Source organism: Carettochelys insculpta, chromosome 14, assembly GCF_033958435.1.
Source record: "Carettochelys insculpta isolate YL-2023 chromosome 14, ASM3395843v1, whole genome shotgun sequence".
In the NCBI taxonomy this organism is placed as follows: domain Eukaryota; kingdom Metazoa; phylum Chordata; order Testudines; family Carettochelyidae; genus Carettochelys; species Carettochelys insculpta.
Window position 1 is genome coordinate 4,546,451 of NC_134150.1, and position 20,126 is coordinate 4,566,576.

At 41.8% G+C, this 20,126-nt stretch overlaps 1 protein-coding gene across 8 annotated transcripts in view; it reads right to left on the minus strand.

Annotated features, from left to right (window-relative positions):
• Positions 1-4,733: 4,733 nt before the first annotated feature.
• Positions 4,734-20,126, minus strand: part of RSPRY1 (ring finger and SPRY domain containing 1) — a 62,245-nt gene continuing 46,852 nt past the window's right edge. For all 8 annotated transcript variants that reach the window (XM_075008944.1, XM_075008948.1, XM_075008946.1 and 5 more), the window contains 5 exons: positions 13,459-13,570; positions 11,921-12,023; positions 9,507-9,662; positions 6,600-6,704; positions 4,734-5,770 (listed from right to left, as the gene is read on the minus strand). In XM_075008944.1, coding sequence (XP_074865045.1) covers positions 5,674-5,770; positions 6,600-6,704; positions 9,507-9,662; positions 11,921-12,023; positions 13,459-13,570 — 573 coding nt within the window. In that variant the 3' untranslated portion in view covers positions 4,734-5,673. The remainder of the gene's footprint in view (positions 5,771-6,599; positions 6,705-9,506; positions 9,663-11,920; positions 12,024-13,458; positions 13,571-20,126) is intronic.

Consider the following 20,126-nt stretch of genomic DNA (forward strand, 5'->3'; position numbering starts at 1 on the left):
CAATCCGACAGCGCCCACCCTCGGGAGGCGCAGCCAATCAGATGGCGAGTCTCGGGCTCCGCGCGGCGGGACGACAGGCAAGGGCGTGGCCTCCAGCCCGCAGACTACCAGCTGCGCGGGGGCGTGGCCATCCCTGGAGCTGGGCTGGCCTGGCCCGGCCCCCACGTGCTGTTGTTATGTGGCACAGCGCCAGGGGTAGAGGGGCGGCACAGGAGCGCCCCCCAGGTCCCTGCTCAGACTTCCCATTTTATTTAGTTACATGCTACAGGGTAAAGGTTTCCCCAGCACAGGGAGAGGGGGTTGCATCTCCCCCAACCAGGATGCTCTGGTCCAGCAACAGCTGTGCTCTGGCAGGGCCATAGCTGTTAGTGGACCAGCGAGCCCTGGGCTGAGAGGCTGTTACGATGAAGGCCAGAGGGTGGAAGCCCTGCTGAGCAGAAACCCAGTGACAGGGGGCTAGCAGCCCTGTGGAGGGAAGGTTGGTCGGGCTTGTCGGGAGGTGCTCCCTGGCTCTGTAGCCAGTGGTTGCGTTGGGGCTGTGGCCAGGGTCAGTGCCAGCCCCTGGGAACGGGCCCAGCCAGAGGCAAGGGGGCCATCAGAGTGGGAGGGGTTTGTGTGGTGCGGGAGTAGAGGCAAGGGACTACTGAGGAGGAAGCAGAGCTGGTGCCATGGACGGGCAACAAGCTGCAGGGCTGGAGGAAGGGACCCTTCCTTCACCTTGCAAATTCCCTCGTGCCCGATGCGGGAGGTGTAACTTGTACATGATCATTACAATTACCAAGCAATCCAAAAGCAGTCACCTCTTGCATCAGATCTTATGCTTCACTTAGGGCTAAATTGAGTATTGTCTCTCTTCTTGTGGACTCTCAGACTAGCAGTTCCAAGAAACCGTCCTTTAAGTCATCCAGAATCTTTATCTCTGCCTCTTGTAAACAGTGACCTGAATTCTCTTTATCTCAGCATCAGGCAAACACCGGTTCTTAGGCTTAAGCTCTTGTGGGCTGTACAGAAAAGAGAAGATGCCAATAAAACACTGCTGATAAAAAGAAACTGTCAAGGATAAGAGTTTCTAAACATTTATTTTCAAAAGCAGTTTAGGCGCTTTGAAGCCTAAGTCTCCTTGCAAGTCACTTGTGTTTTTGAAAATTTTATTTCTAATCTACCCTAACCAGAGAAAAATCGCAGCCCTTTCCTCTAAAAGGCATTTATAGAGTTCGGGCTCACACGTTTGTTGTAGTATAAACAATGCCTTGGAGCTTACAGAAGGGGGCTCTAGAGGCAACCCTGGCAATTACAGACCCGTAAGTCTAAACACGAGTACTGGGTAAATTAGCTGAAATCATAGGCAAGAATAAAATTGTCAGACACATAGAAAAATATAATTTGTTGGGCAAGAGTCAACATGGTTTCTGTAAAGGGAAAGCATGTCTTACTACTCTATTGGAGTTCTTTGAAGGGGTCAGCAAATCTGGGTAAGGTAGATGTAGTGTACTTGGATTTCCAGAAGGCCTTTGACAAGGTTCCTCACCAAAGGCTCTTATGTAAATTAAGTTGCCGTGGGATAAGAGGGAAGATCCTTTCATGGACAGAGAACTGGTCAAAAGGCAGGAAACAGAGGGCAGGAATAAATGGTAAATTTTCAGAATGTAGAGGGGTAACAAGTGGTGTTCCCCAAGGGTCAGCCCTAGGACCAATCCTATTCAACTTACTCCTAAATGATCTGGAGAAAGGGGTAAAATGTAAGGTGGCAAAGTTTGCAGACGACACTAAACTGCTCAAGATCGTTAAGGCCAAAGCAGACTGTGACAAACTTCAGAAGAATCTCACAAAACTGAGTGATTGGGCAACAAAATAGCAAATGAATTTTAATGTGGCTAAGTGTAAAGTAATGCACATTGAGGGAAAAAATAACCCCAACTATACATGCAGTATGATCGGGGCTAATTTAGTTACAACTCATCAGGTTGCAGTGGCAGTCAAAACAGCAAACAGGATGTTAGGAATCGTTGAAAAAGGGTAGAGAATAAGACAGAGAATATCTTATTGCCCTGATATAAAACCGTGGTACACCCACACCTTTGAATGCCGCACACAGTTGTGGTTACCTCATCTCAAAAAAGATATATTGGCATTGAGAAAGGTTCAAAAAAAGTGCAACTAAAATGATGAGGGGTTTGCTATGGCTCCCATATACAGAGAAATTAAAGAGACTAGGTCTTTTCAGTTTAGAAAAGAGGGGGAATATGACAGAGATATAAAATTACAAGTGGTGTAGAGAATGTGAACAGGGAATTATTATTTACTTGCTCCCCTAGTATCAGAACTAGAGGACACCAAATGAAATTAACGGGTAGCAGGTTTAAAACAAATAAAGTTCTTCACACAGAGCAACCTATGGAACTCCTCACCAGAGGAGGCTGTGAAGGCTAGGATTATAACACGGCTTAAAAAAAAAAAAAAAAAAGAGCTAGATAAATTCATGGAGGTTAGGTCCATGAATGGCTATTAGCCAGAAAGGGGAAGGTATGGGTCCCTACCTTCTATTTGTCAGAAGCTGGAGATGGATGGCAGGAGAGAGATCCCTTGATCGTTACCTGTTTGGTCCACTCCCTCTGGGGCACCTGGCATTGGTTGCGGTAGGCAGACAGGATACTGGACTGGATGGACCTTTGGTCTGACCCAGTATGGCTGTTCTTTTGAGCTCTGCTCTTGCTCTGAGGACTCTTTTTTGCAATCAGAGTTTTGAAAGTAAGTTTCTAAGGCTTACAACTTAAATTCTAGGCTTTTTGGGGCAATGATTCAGTCGACTTCGCTATGTGTAGAACACTCATCACAAGTAAGCACTGATCTGCCTCAGACTTCTCAATACTACCAGAATGAAAATGGATTTTGGAAGTTAAATGCACAGGGCAGAATATTTGGGGAAATCCTTAAACTGTAGATACGTCTCCACTAGAGAGTTTTGTTGACAAAACTTAAATGCATTTTGCGTGTAGATACTCCACAAAACAGCCACGTACATGCTCCAGGGGGCCCTTTTGTCAAACAGAGCAGAGCAAAAGATTGAGCCACTTTTATGTGTAGATGTGATCTGTCGACAGAAGTTTTGTCAGAACACCTCTTCTGACAGTAACTTCTGTAGATAGATGCTTCTAGTGTAGACATTGCCTATATGGAGTGTCCACTTTTATAGGCTGGAGCAGTCATATCAGGACACAGAGCTCCACAGGAACTAGCTTTGAAAGAGAATGAAAGAGAGCTCCAGCCACTGTAACTTTAATAAGATGACTAAGTTACACTAGTCTGTATTCAGTTTACTAAGAACTATTTAGAAAATTCAGGAGGAAGAATAAGAGCTTATAGGAGCTTGTTCTTAATTTGTGGGACTGAGTGAGAGACTGATTGAATATCTGCATTTTGGGGGTGAAAGGCTCCTGTAGGCAAGGAATCCACCACGAAGAGCTACACAGAACTTAAACCCAAGCCCTCAAATGGTCACTTGCTGGCCATCTGCACAGGGTGACTCTCCCCAACCTCTGAAATATTGAAGGCATCAAGCGAAAGGATAAGTTCAAGGGTCTTATTCTGTGAGGTGCTTGAGGCTCTCAAGGTCTCACTGACAAACAGGAGTTGAAAGTACTCAGCCTGCAGGGTCAGGCCCCAAATGTACACATTGTAAAATTTTATGGTAATAATACATTTATGGTTAACTCTTTCATAACTGGCAACCCCAGGACCAGGAGATCACCAGATGTTCAAATATTCTGGGGTTAATACAGAGAAGTTGGAGGGCAGGGGAGAGACAGACAGGAGGTCAATGGCCCCCTGAATAACAAGTTCAGCTTCCCCCACACTCCAGGGCCGGCTCCTGTTCAACTGCTGCCTCTACGTCATTGGTGGAGATGGCGACAGGTGGCTCGTGCATGGCCGTGCTGCTCTGGGTGGTGGACCCTGGGTGGGAGAGCAAAGGTGCTAGCAGGCTACACACACACGCAGCCCGGAGGGAGGCAGGCAGGCACTGAACAGATTGGCCGCTGAGGAGCTGGGAATTGCTCGCATGCTCAGTTCTTCTCGCTGGCAGAGTAGGGAAGGGAAGTAGCGTCATGGGTCTGTCCTGTGAAAGCTCATCACTGAATAAATCATTTTGTTAGTCTTTAAAGTGCTGCTTTGTTTTGTCAGGGTTTGAGAGTTCTGCTGGTTATTTAAGAGTTCTGGTCAACTAATACTGGATAAATAGTTTACCGTAAATAAATCTTGCAGCACAAGAACTCACCACAGCGATCTTGGTTGTTAAAAATTTACCAAGAAGTGGGGATTTTTTTGATCTAAGTAATTGCAAGTGGATTAGCAAGAAAAGTGTGAAAACTTGTTTGATTCAGAGACAGGTTCTCAGGCTGGCACAAGCGTGGACAGCACCATTGACTTCCACGGTATTACACCACTTCACACTCCCTGAGCATCTGGCTTGGTTTTACTAAATGTATACTTGGACCTTGGCGGGGCGGGGCGGGGGGAGGGGAAAACAAACAAACAAACCCCAACTATCCATCCAAAGTAGACTGCTAACGTGTATTCTTATGAACTAAGTATCACAAATTTATGATGAGGGAGTAAAAAGGAATCGCCACTTGATCATCACAATCAAAACCAGTGCTACCCCAATCCTGCATCTGGTGCAGGGGACCATGTGCATTTATGGTTAAATGCAGAGTTAAACAGATCGGGACTGAATGTGCTATTCAAATAACATGTATTTGTTTAAAACAATATTAATACATTTGCTCAGAATTCTTTCCAGGCCTTTTCAGAATATAGCTCAATTTCCAAAATGTACATAACTTGCAAAAAACAATACTGATTAAAAAAAGATGATTGATGGTACCTTAAAAATACCCAGAATATCAAACAGTCTCCCAGCCTACGTTACAATTAGCATAAGATTTCCTCCTGAAAATTACTCTTCTTTTCACTGAAGATGGGTACTGAAATTGAAGTAATTAGCAACACTATGAAATGTGAGAATACCACCAATTTTCTGCAGTTTAAAAAAATGAGATCAGAACCATCTTTGGAATCACTGAGTTATCAAAAATTTGGATTTTTCATCAGTGTCTGCACTTTCTTTTCAAACCAGTCTTTTTGAGTTCACATTTCAAGTCACTGAACAGTTTAATATCCACTGTCTGAAAACAGAGTTTCTGACCAGCAGGAAGCTACATTAAAGAAATATTGGCATATTTTATTCCCGACTTCTGCCAAAAATAAGGACTTCATAGCAAGAGACAGACTGTCCCTGTTTTAGGAGATTTTATGGACTTCATGTGTGCATTTCCAGTGCAAATTCTTTTTCAGCACTTGTGATAGGTGAGAGAATGACAAAAGGAAAAAAAAAAAGGAAAAATAAAAGACACTCTTGTAGTCTTGCTTGGAGATAGCCAACAGCCACAAAATGTTGAACTATCAGGTTTCACTGCTGTTGAAGCCAGTTCCCCAGCACTGGCACATTGGTTTAGTTTATTAAATATTTCATTTCTAAGGTAAACAGACAATGGCGTAGCATGAAATCTGGTCATGGCTATGGTTTGATGTGCGTATAGATTGGTTAGAGATGCTTGTCCCTTGCAGTATTGGCTGGAATTGATTAGAAATAAGTCCACAATGTTTTTCCACGTGTCATGAAATGTGAGAGATCTGTCTGACTCTAGTCTGTATTTCCTTTCGACACAATGGGCAGGTCTCCAGTTGCAAGGCACACTCCATGCACAGGTCACTAGGAAGAGAAGATTAGTTACAAATTTCATTTTATGCTGATTTGGTTTTTGTTTTTTTAAAATTAGAATTACATCAAGAAGCCAATAAATTCTCCCACAACAAAAAATTCATTAAATTCCTGCAGAAAAAGGATGAAATACAGATCTTCGTCAACATGATGCTTAGGTACTGTGTCATCAGTCAATGGAAGCTCATAAATCTCAGTTCCTCAGATATTTCAGTCCTCTTTGAAGGTCATAGTTATTCTGATAGATATTCTGCAAACCCACTCAGTCCTATGTCTTCCTGCTACCAGCCAACAAGAACATCAATTGCAATAGTCGGATTCTAGTGGTGTCTACAGAGCACCGAGAGCTGGACACTTAGAAACAAACTTAAAAGCCATTGCGGCAGTCACAAGGTCAGTACTTAATTTACCGTATTTGTACTGGTGACTTGGTAAAGGGACTCCGACTATATTAAAAATCCAGCCTGATTCTTGATTTTTTCTAAGCAATACTGTCTTTTATGTAGAGGTTTTGTACTGCACTTATCTCAACACCTTCCAGAACAAGGAGTTACTTTTGGTAATGCAGGCACTGTGAAGACACAAAACCAGGCCTCTGAGGGGTAGCAACAGCACCCACACCCATTGGATATTACATCTGTTTTGACGAAGGTGGTGTTGGACCAATGGCTAGTGTTTGTTTATCCTGCATTCTTCTTCTGATCTTCCCAGGGGCAGATCTTTCTGTGCAGGTTGGGTAGTCAGCTGAGATGGGCAGATGATGTCCTTGGCACTGCACTTGTTAAAATACCATCGGGCAAGATGTTTGAGTTTGACTTACCTGTGTCCACATGGCCTGAGTTCTGTGTCTGCTACCTCATCACAGCACAGCGTACAGCAGTTCTCCCGGATACTCACTTGCTTCAACAAAGCCAAGCGTCTATGTCTGAAACAGATGGGCAAGAAAAAACACTTTCGACTACACTTGTCAGTAATGGAGCCAGGCTAACGCCACATTCGAAGGTGTTTTTCTACTATACAAATTCCTCACTGTTGTCAATAAAAAACAGAATCAGTAAAAAGATGCCTAAACAAAACATGCAGATATTTAGGCGGGTGGAATAACAATGCTCTTCAAGATACGCTCTGGGGAGGGGTTCGAGAGGGGGCTAGATTAGATGTCTCGTTTTTTTCTAATTCCTATCACTTCCAAAATAGAACATTTCTAAAAGAAAAAAAAAAACAAACCACAATTTAGTTTGATACGTACACTAGTGTAATACAAATGGTTTAAAAACTTCTCAATATGCATAAGTCTCAGAAGCCACATAATATTGTAAGACTGTTTACAAGGAGAGAGATACAAGAGACGGGCCACCCAACATATCAACCAAATACTAGAAGAGGGGGCAAGATGCCAGAAGAGAGAGGGGAACGTATGAGGTATCAGTATAAGCAAACGCCTAGGGAGCAGAATTAATAAGAGCGTTGCTTCATACGTTTGGATTCTAACAACTGAATCAGAGCTATATTGTTAAGCAATATCGATGCCATGGAATTTCAGATGAGAAATCTATGAAAAAGATCTCGTCCAATTCTTGTGGACAGCAACTAAGTAGATGGAGGGATTAAATTAGATTAAACAAGAGGGGACTTAATGTGTCATTTTCTTGATAAGTTTTAAATGAACATAGGGAGGAGGGTGAAAAAAGAAAATCACAGAAGCATTGGAGGTGCAGTACAGCTGTACTTCTAAACCAGTCATCAGTGTCGACACAGACAGATGCCTCAGAAAAAAACATCAGAACGTTCACCGATGACGGAAAAGAATTCCTTCCGATACCCAAAAAAATGATAAACTTCAGCTCTGCTCCTGTAATGGGGCTATGAGCTCTCTGCTCTCCCAGGAATTCAGTGGAACTTGGTGCAGATCCACAACAGAAGATACCAGTGCAGGTTCAGTCCCTTGATGATTTTTTTCACCCACTTTCAGTTTTTGTCAGACTTTAGATGCATACACATACACACCAGCTAGAAGGCACTTGTAACAGGCAAGATGCCCCCATCACAGTAACTATCTTTAGGCACTAAAGTTTAAAATTTGGATTTTGCCCCAGGTCATATGGTGACTTGTGGCTCTTCTTAGCCCCTAAGACACTGGCTCCTAGCAATGGGCTCTACCTGCACTAGATTACAATTTCATGGATTACCTAAAAGGTATAAAAATCAAGACTTTTTCTTTTGTAGAAATGCAAAATTTATGCTGATTTTATCCAAGTCAAGTACAAGTTCTGAGCCCAAATAAAGCCAAAAGGAGGTCTCAAATGGTTCAAAGTCATTGCTGGAATGGACCGGCAATTCCACATCTCTGCTGGGCAGCATCCTTCATAGTAAGAAAGCATTTTTATTAAGATTAGGAGAAGAGACCACTCACTTCAGGCTTTACAATTGCTTGCAAAGTGTTTCTACACAGCCATCACCACAAATGAGGCCATTTTTAAATAAGACACCAGTTTTGATTAAGATAATTTTTCTTCTATTAACTTTAGTTTCTATATGACAGGAACTGCTTTCTATCATGTATATTATAAAGATGGTGCTCACTAAAATCAGTTTAATTTATAACTGTAAAGGCAGTGTAGTTTAAGGAGTACAGAAGAAAGGACAAAATCTAGCAAAGCACTTAAGCACATGCTTTAAGCAGAGGTGGGAAAAGTACCCTAAAAAGGTACTTGAGTAAAAGTGCAGCTGCTTTCACTTCTGGATACTTGAGTACAAGCAAGATGTGAGGCACATGTGCGCACTTTTACTCAAGTAGTTTTCCAGAGGGACACTGGTGACTTGTACTTAAGCACACCTCTATTAGCTTACTTTTACTTTGGTAACTTTTTGGGTACTTTTACCCACCTCTGTGCTGATGTACTTTGTTAAGTGAAGCCTAATCCTTACCTGAAATGACATGCTAATCACATCCAGAACTGATCACTTAATAAAAATATTTGAGGCCATTTACACCAGAAATTTCACAGAGTAAACTCTAATATCTGGTATTCTATCATCCAGAACACTCAAATAACTGCCATTTTAACCATAAATAAATTTTAGTTACGTTTGCCAAACGTACAGTGTAGTGAAAGTAAATACAAAAATAAAACATCCAATGCCGTCTAAGTTTACAGTGTACAATACTAGAGGTTAAACCTCTCTAGTCTAGCGCCCTCGGGACCTGCCAGAGCCAGAGGAATTTGCCAGATGAAGGGTGGGGTCAGTATTCTCCAGTGCATTACCAACACGTAAACCGTTTGCTGGGCTCGTAGAAGACATTTAAGGGTAAATTACCGCTAAATAACAGCACAGAACACAGAGCCAGATTGGGAGCTGTAAACAAAGCTTATGGGACTGTGGGAAACTTGGCCACACCCATGATAAGTGGTTCTCTGGCTAACTAATATCATGCCGGATTACGAAGTTCACGGGATGAGAAAGTTCTGTATTGAGAGGTTCAACCTGTACTGCTGCAGGTAAACACAGTACTCTGTGTACATTTTTGTTTGGTTCTTCACCTCTAATCTCGTTTTTCTTTGGTGTTATGCATTGCTAGGTACACCTCTCTATTGTCCAGAGTATTTGAACATCCGGCAACTTCCTGGTCCCAGGGCTGCCAGATACGAAAAAGTTTACTGTATACTGTTCATACCTACACCTGTGTACATTGTATGAATGTGGCATACCCAAGTAGAAAAATTACCTTGGTAAAATTATTTTCTCCTCTGCTGTCAGGAAGGCATAGTCATTAAAGGTGCTAAATTTGACAGAAGGAGGAGGATACTTGAAAGGCTTTGCTCCAAAATTGAACTCACATTGTTGGTAGGACATGAAACTAGCTGCAGCGAAAAAGCCAGATCTGCAATGTGAAGGACAGCATGGACATCAGAAAGCAGTTGTGCAGACAGAGCACACGGGATAACATACTTTTATAATTAGACCAAAAGCTCTCTCACCCTGAGACAGAAATTCCAGGGCACCTGATTTTAACACCCCATATTTTTTCTTATTTTTTTTATTTCTAAGTCTAATTAAAGATATGTGACTCAAGTCAACTGCCATTTTCTGCCAGAGCTTCTAACTGGCTACAAACCGGATAAGGGGCACCTATGTGGAAGGTAAACACATGTGCCTGAGCAGAAGACAACACTGTTTTCCATCCAATGGATACATCTCCCACAACCTAGCAGGAACAGTGGTTTTGTCCAAAACGGGACTGTCTGTTGTGGCTTGGGGACCAGCTGCAGTGCAAAAGATTCACATCACCAACCTCTTCTTTCCCCGATACGCCAAAGCACAACAACATGTGGGTAGCTCCGGACAAATTAGAAGCATGTGAAGAGCTGACATGCTCAGGCAACAAGAACAAGGTTTTGTTATTTTATCTCCAAGAGAACCAAAATCCACAATATTATACAGCAGGTGTTCCATAAGCTGCTAAACTGGCATAAGTATTTCCATTGCCTTTAGAACTAGTTTGTTGGGGTTAAGTGCTTTGTGCATGAATAATGCTGTACCTCTTACATAGTTGTTGATTTAAGATACCTAAGAAGCATCTTTTGATATTTCTGGAATTTTACGATATTTGTTTTGCATACTACAAAGAGAAGACAGAAACCAGCCAAGCTTTACTAGGAGAGTCACCTGTGCAACTTAAATGGGAGTTGGGTGTGTAAATCTCACAACTTCGTACAGCATCAATTCCTCAGAATAGTAAAGTTAAGCATATGCCTTAAAGTTTGCAGGACTGGGCCCTTGGTTATTTTTCAAAACATCCAAGATCCTCTCATCAAGAAAGTGTTTAGCTCTCCAGGTACTTGGCTATTCTGCACCAAAAATAGTTCGTGAATCACTGATCAGTTCTATTTATATTCAGGGCCATAAAGCCAACAGTACTATAAAGAAAAGCAGTTAACATTTACCACATTTTAAGTTAGACACCTCTTTCCTATTTTGTACAGGCTGAACCTCGCTTATCTGGCACCCTCAAGACCTGACTGGTGCTGGATGAGAGAATTTGCCAGACCAGGGGAGGTCAACATTATCGAGCACATGATCAACACTTCCACTACTAGGTGGGCTTGTAGAAGACATTTAGGGGTGAATTAGAGCTAAACAACAACACTGAACACAGAGCCAGGACTGGTTGCTGGAAACAAACTTTATAAGGCCATGGGAAACCTGGCCACACCTACACATGGTCATTCAGCTAACCAAACTCATGCCAGATTATGGATGTTGCTAGATGAGAGAGTGTTATAGATTAGAGAGGTTCAACCTGTAGTCTGAGGCCAGATTCTGATCCTAATTACACTAATATAAATCAACAGTAATTTTACATTTTTAGGCAAAGATCCCATGGAGACACACTGGGTGAATGAAGGAGGCAGTAATTTATATGGTAAAGCCTGAGGACATTAGCTGTGCAGTAGAGATTATGCAAACTACAGCCACAGCTGGAAAGCGTTTTTAGACTTCATTACAATTCTTTGTCTCATTTTCGTATTACTGAAGTGTTGGCTTGGCATTAGAAAAAGCTATAGTAGGCTAAAGAAAGGGTTTCCTTTTGGCCTTTGAATACATTTGTAAATTCACACTCTTATAATTGATTTTTAACTCTCACTACATTCAGTAGTCTGGGCTGGCTATGGTCTGAAGAAGTGGGTCTGTCCCACGAAAGCTCACCTAATAAACTATTTTGCTAGTCTTTAAAGTGCTACTTGACTGCTTTTTGTTTTGATACATTCAGTAGGGGGCTCTGCTTAAAAGTAATAGCACCTGTGACTGGTAAATATTAATCTACTGTGAAACAAACAATTTTAATTTTCTTTTAACTGATAAGCAATAATTATCCACATGGGGGGGGCGGGAAATGGATAGCTTAGTGGTTTGAGCATTGGCCTTGTAAACCCAGGGTTTAAAAAGCTCAATCCTGGAGATCATTTAAGGGCCTGGGGTACATAGACTTTTTTTTTTTTTTTTTTAAATCTGTCAGGGATGGTGCTTTGCCCTGCTGTGGGGGTAGGGGACTGGGAATTGATGACCTCTCAGGGTCCCTTCCAGTTCTATGAGAGATCTATGTAATGCTTGTCCCTGTCAAAATGAAAACATACTTACACAGCTGATGAAAACACTTGCTTCTCAGCAGGAAGCTGGTTTCCATTGAGATAGAAGATCATTTGTTTTTCTTGCAAGTCTAGTAAAAATCCGACTGTGTCTCCTTATGTGCAAGAAGAAAAATATTTTAGGGTTAAGTTTCTAACATTTATGGCATTCAGCAAATAAAACAAACACGGTTGGGAGCTGGAAGGTGCTGATTGCTGAGAAAAGGTTAAGAAACCAATTGTGAATAGCTTGGTTAAGGAGGGGGCCAACAGGAAAGAGCCGATCACCATCTGAATAAGCACGAGGGAGGGAGGGAGGGAGATTTTTTTTTTTTTTAGCAGAGTAAAATTAGGAGGAAATTGGATGAAAATAAGGAAAAGAAGATTTAGGCTGATTTGCACACAAACAGCTACACCTAAGGAACATTAACATTGCTCAGCCAAATACTCCTAAGCCAGCAAAGGCAGGCATTAAGGTTGCCTCTTTCCATTCCCTCCCCAGACTGGAGCCCAATGCAGATGTAATTTTCAGGGAATTTAGCTGCTTAGATTGAGAATCTCTGCCAAGCATGGGCAGATGGAGGTATTTAAAGGTTTACAACTTAGGCAAATCTGGCTTGATTTACAGCACATCCCTGGAAGCTACATAAAAAAACCCTGCAATCTTTCTGCCAATTTTCAAGCTCCTAGTTAAAAAGCCTGGAGACACTAGAGTTTCTTAGAGCAAGGTTTGCCAGAGTTTTTCTTCTTTTCTTATACAGCGAAAACCAATCCATTTCCCAAACCTTGTTCTCAGAAACAGCCAAACCATATTTGCTGAGGCTTCCAAAACAAAAACAAAAGAATCCACCTGAGCCTAACATCTACCATAAAAACTTCTGTTGGAATGATTTAAGTTTGGCAAAGTTGTCAGCAACTGAAAACAGGCTCTTATAAAAAGAAAGTATCAGGCAACCTTATGGTAAAGTGACACTATCAGTGCTGACTGATAGGGACGTTAATGAAACTTACCAGTTAACCATCTGTTTAGGTTACGATTGATGGGTGGGGCTAACGGTAGGAGTGTCCCCCACCCACAGCATGCCTGGGGCCACCACAGATGAGGGCTGCTTCATCCAGGCTGGAGTGGATCTGCCTGCAGCAGGCCCTACGGGGCTGGAGCAGCCCTCTGTCCGCCGTGGATGGGGAACACTCCAGCCTGGTCAGAGCAGCCCCTGGGATTTTCCATCCCAATAGCCTGTAAAAACTGGTGGAGGTGAGGACCCTGCCAAAGCCAGATGGTTTAGGTGATGTAACATCTCCATGGGAAGCCATGGACATTTTCTTTTGACACATTTAAGAAAGCAGGCAGGAGACTAGCACGTATACACTAATTAACAATTCTGTAATGGCAAGAAGTTGGCTAGATGACCTCATTTTCAGGATTCTCTGAAACTGCTAAAAAAACAAAACAAAACCACAACCTCCAGTACAAGCTATTCCTCCTGCACGTATACTTGAGGTGTATGGTGAAAACAGCCTAGGGTAGCTGCCACAAGATGAAGAAAATACCTTCTTTCCAACAGGGATGGGAATGTGGTTTACTTCTGGCATTATACCAAATCAGCTGCCGGCAGCCATCATACGCACAGGAATACTCATCGTCTCCAATACCATAACCTTCCTTTAGGGAAACAAAGGACAACATTTTAATCTCCAGCCACTCCTGTTTTGTGGGAAAGGGTTGGAGGTCTATTTTTATATAGCCAAACCCTTCATTCTAAGAAGGTCATCAGGTTTCTTTAATAGTCTGTTTTCTCTTGCTCACAAAAACCCACACACCCCTCATTCAGTTTCAATTCCTCTCTCTTCTTTCTACTTATAAATGCATCTAAACTACACAGCTCTCGTGAAGGCATATTGAACCTTTTACACTCCAAAATCCTGTGGAAGAGATACCATCAGAATTCATTTGACTGTACCTTATATTTTGATTAATTTAAAAATTATTAGGAATGAGTTTAATGCTCATGAAAGACGAAGATCTAATAGCATTAACTGAACAAGGCTTAGAAGGAGCAGGAAGCATGTGAGCATCCCCACTGAGTGTATAACTCATTTCCCATCTGCGTTCAGCAGACAGAATGATTCAATATTAAGAATCAGAGCATCTGCTGTGTATTTGAGCACAACGTAATTTAGAGAATGAGAATGTATTGGCTGCAATGTGCCACACAATTTTCGTACTATTGTTCAACCGGGTGTTACAATCGTTTTCCATATGTCAGAGGGAGTACCGTCTGGTGGATAGAGCACAGGATGAGTCGGGAGTTCTGGGATTTATTTGTGACTCAGCAGCAACTTCTTGGGAGACACCGGGCAAAGTCACTGAACTTCTGTGCTTCAGGTCCTCCATGTTTGGGAGCTAAGAGATGAAGTTTGCCTACCTCTCCATGGATATTGTAAGAATTCGTGTCTGCAAAGCGCTTTGAGCTCTTGGAATGAACAGCTATATATTTATATGATGATGAATATTGGCTGTATTGTCTTTGCAACAAACCTAGGTATCTGAACAGCAATATTTTGCTTGTTTTCTCCACAATGCCACCTCTAATCTAACAGAAGCTACTCTCACACCCAAGGGCTGACAAAACTTGAGACAACAAAAAGTCATATTAGTTCTTTTTAAAGAGGGAAGCAGCTACATGCCTCATGCCTGTGGGAAAACACAAACACCTCCTGCAGCCCCTTTACCTCCCACCCAAGTAACAAATCTAAAGAGACTAGACCAGGGGTCAGCAACCGTTCTGAGGTGGAGTGCCAAAAATACCACTTAACTCTGTTCGGTCTGAGTGCCAGTGATATTTTAAAAGTTACTAACAGTCCTACTTACAAAGGCACCGTTAATAAAGATACAGAGCTTTACCGCTTAGGTGCTGGACGGTAGCGTTAGCTGGTCTTTTGTGAATCCACAGGAGGCATGACTGAGCAAGCTCCCTGTTGCAGGAGGGAGGAGGGGCAAAGTTGATCTCCCATCATGTGTGCCCATGAAAATCAGCTCACGTGCCACTCTTGGCACTTGTTCACCCCTGAACTATACAATAAAAGGCTTCCTGTGTATTTCTCACCAAACCCATCTGGGCAAGCAATGGCTAAAAATGTACAGTAAAAACCTTCATATCTGGCATTCTATCATCTGCAACTCCCAACCGGCATTTTAACCACAAGTAAAATTTAGTTGTGATTTCAGTAAGTAAACACAAATAAATACAGCAAATGCAGTATAACTTTACACTATACAATATTACTGTTGGTGGTAAATAAAGTACTCTGCATACTTTTTTGTGGGTCTTAATATCTAATCTTGTTTTTCTTTAGCGTTACGCACTGCTAGGTACACTTCTTCTCCAGAATATTTGAACATCTGGCAACTTCCAGGTCCCGGGGATGGCAGATATGAAAAAGAGTTGACAGTAAGAACATAAAGAACCATCATACTGGGTCAGATCAAAAGATCCATGTAGCCCAGTATCCTCTCTTCTGACAGTGGTCAGTGCCATGTGGCCCAGAGTGAATAAACAGACTAGGTAATCATCAAGCGGAGAAGGGGGATCAAGTGGATTTCGCATACTTAGAATTTGAGGAAAGCCTTTGACGAGGTCTCTAAAGCCTCTTAAGTAGAGTAAAATGTCATGGGATAAGAGTGACGGAAATTTCACTAACTGATAACTGGTTAAAAGACAGGAAACAAAGGGCAAGAAATAAATGGTAAGTTTTCAGAATGGAGAGGTATAACTAGTGCATCCCCCAAAGGTCTCTCCTAGGACTAATGCTATTCAACCCATTTCTAAAATGTTCAGAGAAAGGGGTAAACAGTGAGGTGGCAAAATTTGCAGATGATATTAACCTGCTCAATATAGCTAAGAACAAGGCAGACTGTGAAGAGCTTCAAAAAAAGATCTCATACAACTAAGTGTTTGGGGAACAAAATGTCAAATGACATTTCATGTTCATAAATGTAAAGTAATGCACATTGGGAAAAATAATCCCAACCATACATACGAAATGATGGGGACTAATTTAGCTGTAACTACTCAAGAAAGATCTTGGCAGTCATTGCGGATAGTTCTCTGAAAACATCCACTCCATATGTAGCAGCAATCAAAAAAGCAAGCAACATTAGGAATCATTTAATACGAGACAGACTATCTTATTGCTTCTATATAAGTTTCTGGTGTACCCACATCTTGAATACTGCATATAGAAGTGGTTGCCTCATCTCAGAAAAGATGTATTGGCATTGGAAAAGGTTCAGAAAAGGGCAAAAAATGATTAGGAGTTTGGAACATCTGCCATATGCAGAGATTAAAAAGATTGGCACTTTTCATCTTAGAAAAGAGGAGACTAAGGGAGGAGATGATGGAGCTCTATAAAACCATGTCGGTTGCAAAAAAAGTGAATAAGGAAAAGTTATTTACTTGTTCCCATAACATAAGAGCTAGGGATCACCAAATGAAATGAATGGGTAGCAGGTTTAAAATAAAAGTTTTTCTTCACACACTGCATGGCAGGCCAGTAGAATTCGTTGCCAGAGGAGGTTGTGAAGACCAGGTCTTTAACAGGGTTCAAAAAAAAAAAAAAAACAAAAACCCAGAACTAGATAAATTCATGGAGGTTCGGTCTACCCATGGCTCTTAGCCAGCACAGGCAGCAATGGTGTCCCTAACCTCTGTTTGTCAGAGGCTGAAGAAAGATGACAGACGAGGGATCATTTGACAATTACCTGCTCCGTTTACTCAGTTTGGGGCATCTGGCATTGGTCATCGTTGGAAGACAGGATACCAGGCTAGATGGACCTTTGGTCTGACGAACTTGTTAAGTAATCCATGTCCTGTCACCCATTCCCAGCTTCTGACAAAAGAGAGAACACCACCTCTGCATAGGGAAACTACCCCACCTATTTGGGCTAATAGATAAATGCAGCAGTCTGTCAATGGCCATCTTTTTTTTTTTCAAACCCTATAATGGCCTTGGCCTTCACAACATCCTCCGGCAAAGAGTTCCATAGGTTGACTGTGCATTGTGTGAAAAAATACTTCCCTTTGTTTGTTTTAAACCTGCTACCTATTAATTTAATTTAGGTTCTTGTGTTATGGGAAGACAAAACCACACTTCGTGAGCTATCGTCTCTACACCAGTCATGATGTTATAGACCTCAATCATATTCTCCCGCCTCTAGTCCTCTCTTTTCCAAGCTTCAAATTCTCAGTGTCCTTAACCTCTCCTCATACAGGAGCTGTTCTGTACCTCTAATAATTTTGTTGCCATTTTTGAACTTTTTCCAATTCCAGTACAGATTGAACCTCTCTAACCTGGCACTCTCTCATCCAGCAACATCCATGGTCCACCATGTTTTCAGTTAGCTGGATGACCATTTATCATGGGTGTGGCCAAGTTTCCCCATGGTCCCATAAAGTTTCTTTACAGCCACAGTCCTCGCTCTGGGTGGTCTGCGCTGTTTAGCTGTAATTTACCCCTAAGTTTTCCAAGAGCCAAGTAAGCAGTGGAAGCGTTGGCAACGCTGCTAGACAATACCGACCTTCCGTGGCTTGGCAAATTCTCTTGTTTGGTATCAGTTAGATCCCAAGGGTGCTGTACTAGAGGGGTTCAATTTCTTTTTTTTTTTTTTGAGGTGGGGTGACCACATCTGCATGCAGTATTCAAGGTGTGGGCATACCATGGATTTATAAAGTGCAATATGATACTTTCTGTCTTGAACATGAAAGATCATCTGTCATTTTCTTGCCCAGTCACCCATATGAGAGAGAATCTTTTGAAGCTCATTGCAGTTTGCCTGGGAATTAACTATTATTAACCCACAACGTGTACAAAAACTCTCCTGGTTGAAGAGGAGGGAACCAATAAGCATTATGGAAGAAGAGAAGACAAATTTCTGCTTGCTGTGTGAGATTTGATAACAACAGGGACGCCTGGACTTCTCCAATAATATAAGTCTGACGGGTCCTAAACTGTAGCTAAATCCAGCAGTTTTCAAGTGTTAGAGATACATGGCTCCACATTTTTCAACCTGACAAACATTGATCCAGTTGATATTTCAGAAGTATAGGCTGCAAACAAAAAGCTGAAAAGCACCAAAGGCAGAAAGAGATGACCAAATTACTATAGAAATGATAAAAACACTTATGATCATCTTCCTAATGAAACAGAGAATTGTTCAATGAACTGTGGGAAGAAGAGATGCCTCCTGACCAAAAGAAACACAGAATAATGATCAGAATATTCCTCAAAGTGTTGCTCTTACTGAGCCTAGCAGAGAAAAACATTACTCTCTATTGTGGGCCAACTCTGTGCAGTGTGATACATACTACATTGGCTGCAAAGCTTAGAGAAGAACAGGGCTGGATTCAAGCCCAAGCGATCCTGTGTAGGTCAGATATTTACACCACGGACCATAAAACAACACCCTAAAGAATCCTGGCTAAAGTCATAAACATCACGGCCATCGTAACAGGGATGCAAAGTGCTCTATAAAGATGAGCAGACAGGAGTGGTTGACACAAGTGGAACTGGGCTACATTTTTATCTCCATGGGCTGGCATTGTTTGCCATAGACTACATACACAAGGTAATGGATTTGCTGTATTAACTCTAGTATAGCATGGACAGCTGGCCAATGCCTAGATGACCTTGGCCTTGAGGACACTGTAGTACCGAGAAGCACCATCAGTAAGTTACAACTGAAGACAGATAACTTAATTAAAATAAATATTCTTGAAACTCAGATATCAAGAGATAACATCACATTAGAAGGCAAAAACAACAAACAGAGCCATTCATCTACCTGGACAGCATTATGTTAGTTGATGGATACCTCAAGATGGATGCAACATTAAATGACAGGAAAGACATCCATAATATCAAGTAAACTCAACATACGACAATCAAATATATTCAGCACCAAAACAAACACTTGACCCCCTTTTAATTTAAACAATTTTGGTGATAACATAAGGCTGCAAGAGCTAGGAGGTCTGCTAAAGTGTTAAAAGTGCAGATAAACAAGAAGTCCTGTGGCACCCTACAGACTAACAGATATTGTGGAGCATAAGCTTTCGTGGGCAAAGACCCATCTGATGAAGCAGGTCTTTCTTTGCCCACGAAAGCTTATGCTCCGCAATATCTGTTAGTCTATAAGGTGTGTGTGTGTGTACATATTTATTATATTATATAATTACACACATACTTGTTGTTGTTTTTGAAGATACAGACTAACTTGGCTACCCCTCTGATAAAAGTCTGGATGTCTTCTAAAATAAGTGCCTAGGAAAGATTCTGGGCACTGATTGGAAAGACTTCATCACTACTGAAGAGAAGTCACCAACCATTAGAAGGCACTGCTGTGCACAGTTGGGGCATGTAATTCAGATGCCAATACACAGACTCTACCACGAAGCTATCGACTGGAGACCACACAGCAGGAGGAAGTGAGGGCACCCATGAAACTTCTGCAGAAGAACTCTTAACAGGGAGGGCAGAACAGGCCAACTCAACATCACAGAACCAACAGAAGCAGAAGACTGGAACAGAAAGACAGTCTCTGCCCTGTGCGCCAGCACTTATGCACAAAGGATGTAAAAGCACATTCCACATACATGCGACTACTCGAATACTGGCCGGCATCTTCTAAGGTGAAAATGGGGAGGGTTTAAAAAAACAAAAACAAAAACAAAAACAAAAAACAAAAAAACCAAAACAAAACCACACGCGCACTCCCATTTCAAAAATCAATTACAATCTGCTGGCCAAAAAGAACACCAGAAATATCCAATTAAAGAGAAAGGATTGTAATAAAGCAATCATCTAGCCATTAAATAGATTCATTACCTCAACTCTCTCCACTTAGAGACTCCTCACAGAAAGCACATTAGACAGAAAAAAAAAACAAACAAGCAAACCAAAAACAAAACAGAAACTGTCAAGCTAGTCAAGACTGAGTGGTAAAAATCTTTTAAGCCTCTTTAGTTCTAAGCGCTGGTGGGTTGCTCTTTTAATTCACAAACAGTTTTCCATAACTGGCAACTGGCAGCTTCTGGTGTACAAGACAGCATTTCAAAAGACATGTAAACAGCAGGCTTACGTTGCAGGCACAAGGCCATATTTAGAGATGATGTAATTGGATGGTGTAAATTGTATTCCAGAAAGCCGGGGGGTGGGGAGGG